General features: G+C 49.8%; 1 protein-coding gene across 1 annotated transcript in view; it reads left to right on the forward strand.

Moving 5' to 3' along the window:
- The window catches only part of LOC133365055 (NAC-alpha domain-containing protein 1-like), a 31,452-nt gene extending 24,711 nt beyond the window's left edge, over positions 1-6,741 (forward strand). Inside the window, exons 6-9 of the mRNA XM_061586332.1 lie at positions 1,390-1,536; positions 3,755-3,886; positions 4,898-5,020; positions 6,563-6,741. Coding sequence (XP_061442316.1) covers positions 1,390-1,536; positions 3,755-3,886; positions 4,898-5,020; positions 6,563-6,577 — 417 coding nt within the window. The 3' untranslated portion in view covers positions 6,578-6,741. The remainder of the gene's footprint in view (positions 1-1,389; positions 1,537-3,754; positions 3,887-4,897; positions 5,021-6,562) is intronic.
- Positions 6,742-8,039: the final 1,298 nt, after the last annotated feature.

Consider the following 8,039-nt stretch of genomic DNA (forward strand, 5'->3'; position numbering starts at 1 on the left):
GGCCTTGTCTCCTTGCCATCAACACCTGTTGGGAGCAGGCATTCCTGGTTTAGCTGCATTCCACGCGAGTTCAGTTCTTTTTTTTTAGTTGTAATAAAAGTTTTTCAGTTGTTTTGGTTTTTAATTTGTGAAATGGCCTCAACTTCCTATTGTTCTTATGGATTGGCCAGTTTTAGAGTTCATCACTGGGATGACAAGTCACCCCTGCTGCACAGTTGCAAGGGCCACCATTGCTTGCTTCTTCCTCCCCTGCTCCTTTAACAAGCCACATGACTATCTGCCTCCACTGTTGGAGACAGCGTGCTTCTGAATGCCATCTTCTGGACACTCCAGGAAGGGAGAGTTGCTCCTGTGCTTGTGGGCTTCCCATGGAGGCATCTGGTTCGCCACTGGGAGGACAGGCTGCTCAACCAGATGGGATACTAGCTCTGCTTATATCCTTATGACGCTAGCTGGGCACAGGATCATAAATAAAATGTAAATGGACTGCCGTCAAGTCGATCCCAACTTATGGCGAAGCTATGAATAGGGTTTTCATGAGGCTGAGAGGCAGTGACTGGCCCAAGGTCACCCAGTGAGCTTCATGGCTGTATGGGGATTCGAACCCTGGTCTCCCAGGTCCTAGTCCAACATCTTAACCATTACACCACACTCATAGCAATGCATTATTAAGTTTCTGTACCACTCTTTCTCCTGAAGGAGCCCAGGGTGGCAAGCATCAAGATGTTAAAACAGTACAATTTAAAGTAAAACAAAAACATATTTAAAACATTTTAAAACCAATTTAAAAACGTATAGAAACATTTGGAGCATCCCAGTCTGCGGCTGTGTTAGAATTGCTTGTTAATATGTTTTTTTAATAATGTTTTTAACCCTTTTTAAAATATGTTTTTAAAGCTTTTTCTTTAAAATGTTTTTAATGTTGTTTTGTTTTAATGTATTTTAAGATCTGTTTTTATGATGTTTTAAAGTGTTTTTAGCACTTCTGTTTGCTGCCCTGGGCTCCTGCTGGGAGGAAGGGCGGGATATAAATCAAATAATAAATAAATAAATAAAAGCATTGAAAAGGATTTGGTTACCAGTTGCTGACCAATGTCATGTTGTTGGGACCCAGATAAATATTCCCAGGGAGGCACAGTAGGGGCTAGACTGCTGTCAATCCAGGAAGCGCCGGCTGAAGTTGCCCTGGGAGCGGGTGGATTAGAGACTGGGTAAGGCTGTCTACGTTCGTCACTGGCTTTGGGGATTAGCCTGGTTTATGACATCAGTGCTACTTGTGCCTCTCCCTGTTCCTTCTTTTGAGCATGGCCTTATTCTAGCCTTCCCGCTTTGGATTGGCCTAAGTGGTTCTAATAAGCTAGTATCTTTCTCCCCCCCCTTTCCTTCCAGGCCATGTCAAAGCTTGGGCTGCGGCAAATCCACGGCGTCACCAGGATCACGATCCGCAAATCCAAGAACATCTTGTTTGTGATAACCAAGCCAGACGTCTTCAAAAGCCCTGCCTCGGACATCTATATTGTCTTTGGAGAGGCCAAGGTGAGGGATGGGTGTGCTAGTGGTAGTCAGCAAGGGCCCACATGAGGGGGCCCAGAGGATCCATCCCCTCTCCAATATGATGGGACAAGAATTTCCTTTAATAGAAGGAAAGTCAGACTGGGCTACACATTGAGAGCTACTGACATGGAAATGGACTGCCTTCAAGTCGATCCCGACTTATGGCAACCCTCTGAATGGGGTTTTCATGGTAAGCGGTGTTCAGAGGGGGTTTCCCATTGCCTCCCTCTGAGGCTGAGAGGCAGTGACTGGCCCAAGGTCACCCAATGAGCTTCATGGCTGTGTGGGGATTCAAACCCTAGTCTCCCAGGTCGTAGTCCAGCACTCTAACCACCATGCCACACTGGCTCTCATTGAGAGCTACTACTATGGCCTTATTGATCTTTGGGAGGCCTCTTCTTTTCTTTTTGCAAAAGAGCAAATGCTTTTAAAATTTAAATCCATTGTAGGGGGACCTTTGGCCTTCCAGAGGTTGCTGAACAAGAATTCACTGGCTGTTGGCCACGCTTGCTGAAAATGATGGGAGTTGTGGTTTAGCAACATCTGGAGGGTCACAGGTTCCTCACCCCTGGTTTAAATCAAGAAACGATAACTTTCCTCTCTCTGCAAAATGACCGTAAAGCAAGCTGTTGCAGTGGATGTGGAACCACCTTCTCTTTACAGTAGGGGTGGGGAGCCTGGGGCCCTCCAGATGTTGTCAAACTACAGCTCCCATCATCCCTGAGTCAACTGGCCATGCTGGCTGGGGCTGGTGGGAGCTGGGAGTCCGCAACCTCTGGAGCACTGCAGGTTTCCCATCCCTGGTCTAGGGTGTTGGGCCCAGAATCCTGCCGGGCATATTACCCCATTTTTCACTTAGTTATCATAGAACAGTAGAGTTGGAAGGGGCCTATAAGGCCATCAAGTCCAGCCCCCAGCTCAATGCAGGAATCCAAATCAAAGCATTCCCAACAGATGGCTGTCCAGCTGCCTCTTGAATGCCTCCAGAGTTGGAGAGCCCACTACCTCTCTAGGTCATTGGTTCCATTCTCGTATGGCTCTAACAGCTAGGAAGTTTTTCCTGATGTCCAGTTGAAATCTGGCTTCCTGCAACTTAAGCCCATTATTCCGTGTCCTGCACTCTGGGACGATCGAGAAGAGATCCTGGCCCTCCTCTGTGTGGCAACCTTTCATGTACTTGAAGAGTGCTATCATATCTCCCCTCAGTCTTCTCTTCTCCAGGCTAAACATGCCCAGTTCTTTCAGTCTCTCCTCATAGGGCTTTGTTTCCAGTCCCCTGATCATCTTTGTTGCCCTCCTCTGAACCTGTTCCAGTTTATCTGCATCCTTCTTGAAGTGCAGAGACCAGAACTGGACGTAGTATTCAAGATGAGGCCCAACCAATGCTGAATAGAGGGGAACTAGTACTTCACGCAATTTAGAAACTATACTTCTGTTAATGCAGCCTAATATAGCATTTGCCTTTTTTGCAGCCACATCACACTGTTGGCTCATATTCAGCTTGTGATCAATGACAATTCCAAGATCCTTCTCACTTGCTCTTACCTGCTGGTGTCCTTTTTTCCAGTGAGCGTACAAGGCAATGCAGTCACCTGGTATTGCTGGCTTTAAGCTTCCAGTCTGAAGTCTCTAACATGTATTTAGACCTCTTGTGTTTCTGGGCTTTTGTGCCACCACCCTCAGTTTCCTGGCTGCTGGCTTCAGGGCCAGCCCAAGGCATTTTGCTGCACGAAGCAAAAGATAAGATGGTTCCCCTTTCCAATCATGCAGAAGCTAGCGGGACTGGCAGCTGAATCTTGCGTCAACACTGTCAAGAGGGCGGTGTCCTACACCACATCTGAGGCTATTGGGTTAGCTTGGGGGGCACTGGATGGGCAGACAGAGCTCCCCATACCTTGCCAACCTCAGCAATTGCCACCTGGGGCAGCTGCCACACTCTGCCGATGAACAGAACCGGCCCTGATTGGCCTGCAGTGGAAGTACTCATGTGGGCATTTCTCTGGCTTTGCAGTTGTCAGGGGAAGCCTCTCTCTTGGGGGAAGCCTCTAGGGGTGCCCTAGTGACCAAATGGCCCTTGTGAGGTTGATGGGTGACCCATAGTGTGTGCTGAGGTCTGTTCCCAGGCCTGTTCTGGACGTTCGGAGAGGCGGGAAGACTCGGGGGGTGTTTTAAATCCACCCTTCCCCTCTGGTTTCCTCAGATCGAAGACCTCTCGCAGCAGGTGCATAAAGCTGCCGCGGAGAAGTTCAAGGTCCCCGTGGAGCACTCGCCTTTGATCACCGAAACGGCTCCCACCCTCACGATCAAGGAGGAAAGCGAGGAGGAAGAGGAGGTGAGAGGTTCGGGCATGAAAGGAAAAAGAGCACAGGGAGCAGAGGGAGGAGGAGTAAGGTGCCCCTCTTCTGATGGGGCCACCTAGAGCTGATGTGTGTTCTGATCTCTTTTAACCCTCCGGTTGCTTTTAACTGCTTGTTTTTAACGGTTTTTGTTGGTAACTTTAATGCTTTTTTTAAAGGGCTTAGAGGTTTTTCACTATCAATCAGTATATATATATATATGTATATTGTTGAATGAGTGGGTTTGCAAAATGCAACGTAAGGAAATGCTCAGTCCCCAGATGCAGGGTTCCCACCCCCCAAAAAAGCATACAAAATGGCACCCCAGTTTCCCCCAGTCTCTTCCCAAGGACTGGAGTTTATTCCTTGGGCAAGGATGGGCATTCTTCCTGTTGCAAGGGAAGCACAAAAGGCGCAGTGTTGATGGAGCTCTTCTGACCACAGAATCTAACATCTGCGCACCTCCTCCTCTTCTGGGTGTTCTCTGCCAATGTTTTCCCAGCCACAGGCCCTCCTCTTGGTACTAGTCTAGCTGTGGCTTGGATGATCCTTGAAAACCTGGCTTGTATGATGGTCTCTACAGCCAGCCGGCCTGCCTTCCGTCCGTCCGTCCGTCCTTCCAAAGACTAAACATAACCACACACTCCTTCGTCTCCTGGTAAAGTGCTGGCAGGAAAAGGACGTGCCTCAGTGGCCGAGAATCTGCTCTGCATGTGGAAGGTCTTCTGCTCCTGCTGCGAGGAAGGGCGGAATACAAATGAAATAATAAACAAAGAAACAAAATAAGGTCCTATGTCCAGTCCCCAGTGGCATCTCCAGGTAGAGCTAGGAGAGGCTCCCCATCTGAAACCCCGGAGAGCCACTGCCAGCCGGTGGAGACTATACTGAGCTAGATGGTCCAACGGCTGACTCGTCCCTGCATCAGGGGAACGTGCAGCCAGATTTGCTAGCACCCCGCTGGGACCTTGCGCTCCTAAGTCCACCGCTGCCTCTTTCCCTCTTGCCAGGTTGACGAGACGGGCCTGGAGGTGAGAGATATCGAGCTGGTCATGGCTCAGGCGAACGTGTCTCGCCCCAAAGCCGTGCGCGCCCTCCGGCACAACAACAACGATATTGTCAATGCCATCATGGTGAGTGTTGCTGTGTGCCTGGGAGAGTCTGTGCCGACTGTGGGAAAGTGGGTGTGTGGAATCAGCAGGCTGACAAGATCCTTTTGGGTGGTGTCCTCTGATGGTGTGAGGTGAAGTTCTTAGCTTCTTCGCCTTGAGGGGTTGGCCACCTTGCTCCAAAGCAATCCGGCCTGCGGCCCTCCAGATGTTGCCGGATTTCTCAGCCAGCAAGGGCGATGGTGAGAGGTGAGGTGCAGTAGCAGCTGGGAGGGCTGCAGGTTTCCCAGCCCTGCTGTAGAGCAGAGGCAGCCAGTGAGGTGTCCTCCAGCTGTTGCTGGGCTGCAACTCCCATCATGTGTGACAGCATCAGCCAGACTGTTAGGGGTGGCTGGGAGCTGGGAGTCAAAGAACATCCTGGAGAGCACCGTGTTGGCTACCCCTGCTGTGGAGCACCTTGGACAGCTCCTTCAAGGTTCAGACTAAAACCCGGAGCGGATTCACTGCTCCACTGACATTGAAGTCGCCAGCTGGCACTGCAGCTGAGTAAAGCTCCCTCTGGGCAAAGGGCCTCTTCAGACTGCAAGGCAGAGGGGTAGGCAACTGGGAGATCTAGATCTGTCTGGCCACATCCTTATCTCCCTTGCCCCCTGCTGGCCAAGTTTGACAGGTGGGTGGGGCGGCGGACCTGTCACACTTGCCTGGCCGTCAGCTCGTTGGGCCTTGCAAGCGTTATAGCTGGAGCTATGTGGGAAATGATGTCTTTGCCTGCCTGCCCCACAATAGCCTCTGTTCCACTTTAGGCTGTGTAGGTGTTGGGTGGTTTTTTTTAATTGTTCTACCTACTGCCATGGTATGATGTCTGCCAGTGTTGGCTCCAGGTTTTGGGGGCCCCGTAGACTTGACCTCTGCGCTGCAGTTGCGAGCCCAAGAAGCTCTTGCCAGTGCTCTCCCTCCCCCCAGCTACAATATGAATCCTTGGCACATGCCCGATCCTGCCAACCCTCAACGCCAGCCCTAGGAGCTGCTAAACGTGGCTGGAAGCTTTTCTCCATTATGCAAGATGGGTGGGAGGCCTCAAGAAGGCTGCACCAGCTCCCTGACTGGTTTAGCATCTGGCTCCGGGGAAGCTCAGTGTTTTGCAGGCACAATGTCCTAGGTCCTGTTGCTAGTGCCTTTGGGCAGGGCTGGGAATGTCTCCTGCCTGAAACTGGGAGAGCTGGTGCCAGCCGGCGTAGATGACATTGGGCCAGGCAACAGCCTGACGCTGGCATAAGGCCGATTCCTGTGTGCGCACATAACCAAATCGTTGTGCGTTTGGGTGAGCAGCTGTTGAATGCGTGAGAACCAAGTCCCTGAAAAAGCATCACGTTTGAGTCAGTTGAACGTTAAATATGTGGCGCTCAATCCAGGACGGCCCATTAAATGGGGGGGGGATCCAGTCATCAGCCAACAGGCAGGGCTGTACCAACCTGTCCCTGTAAAGGGGCAGCATGCAGTAAATGTGCTTTGCTGGTTTGCATTTGCAGCGACATTCCATTTCTCTCTCTCTCTCTCTCCATGCAGGAGCTGACGATGTAGCAACCGGCTAGCAGGCCCACCCAGCCTCTGCCCCCCCTTTCTGTATAGATGCACAGTTACTCATATCCAATGCAGCTGCTGTTTGTTAGGACTGCAAATAATTAGTCCCAACTATTCTGCATTGAAAATGCTGCTCAATAAATGGTATATTCACTTGAACTGCACATAGGCTGAAGAGTTCTCGATCATTGTGAGGGATTCCTGGGATGTGAATTGCTTTTCAAGATGAATTTTGGGACTAGGAGCTTAGGGTTAGAGGGCAGGGAGAGCTGTTCTTTTAATATTTTCCACTGTATTAAGCCTTGCTGGCATTATTTTGAGATGAATGCTCTGGGCTAGATATTCTTCATACCACCTCTCAAACTGCTGGTGGTTAGGTATTTGGGGGCATACATGATGTACACATAAAGCCTGACAGTTTCTATTTTTAGGGAAAAGCAGCTTTAGGGGTGAGTGCTGGAGTGGCAAACGGGTAGGTGCTTTTAATCATTCCTCCACCTACCACTCCTGACTTCCAGATTTTGCCTCCTGTCCCTGCCATGCATATCTCCAAACATCTCTTTGCCTCTGTTAATTGGTCAAGTCCCTCTCCACTTCAAATCACATGTCATACAACAGACCCAGTTCGTCTTCTGCTATGATGGAGGTGGGAAATGACACCTGCATGTTTCAGGAAGAACTATGACCATTCTACCTGAGCCCCCTCCATTCCTGAGCCCCCTCCACTCAGATGGCAGCTGGGCAGAGGAAAGGAGTTTGATCTCTTGCCAGGGGAGGACCATAGCTCCAGGGGACAGCATCTATTTTACATGCATGTCTCAGGTTCTGCTGTCAAGCTCTTATTATACCCTGCTATTGGACAGGCACTCTATCCATGCTTGATAATACTTCCCCCCCTCCATCTTCCTATAAAGGACAGCCATCGGCCCCAGCCACCACAGCCGAGGGTCAGGGCTGATGGTAGTCCAAAATGTGGGCTGTACACCACAGTGGGGAATACTGGGATAGACCAATTCTTTAGTAGAAATGGCTGTAGATGAACCACGAGTTCTAGAAACCATGTTTTGTTTTTTTTCATTTTAAAAAAGTAAATATTGCAGGCTATATGAATGTCCTGCAGCAAGAGCTAAGTGGCAATCAGGTGTACACAACTCTGATCTTGAAGAAAATGCAACCCTCTTACTGTTTGCAAACATGCATTGCCAAGTTTCAGACGAGGGAAGAGGAGAAAAGCCATTGGCATAGAGTGCTGGTGGCCAGCTTTTCTGATGTAATCAGAGGCAAGAGCAGCTCAATTGCCTGAGTGGCTATCCATCACTGTTTCAGCAGGCAAAGAATGGAATCTCGATTCCTCCAGGGCCAAAATGACTTTGCAACAGGAATGGGGAAGAGTAGGGGTTGGATCAAATCTACTTTATTTGTTACCAGAACCTCAAGTACAAATGAGACACAATTAGAGCGA

Source organism: Rhineura floridana, chromosome 10 (assembly GCF_030035675.1).
Source record: "Rhineura floridana isolate rRhiFlo1 chromosome 10, rRhiFlo1.hap2, whole genome shotgun sequence".
Classification (NCBI taxonomy): Eukaryota; Metazoa; Chordata; class Lepidosauria; order Squamata; family Rhineuridae; genus Rhineura; species Rhineura floridana.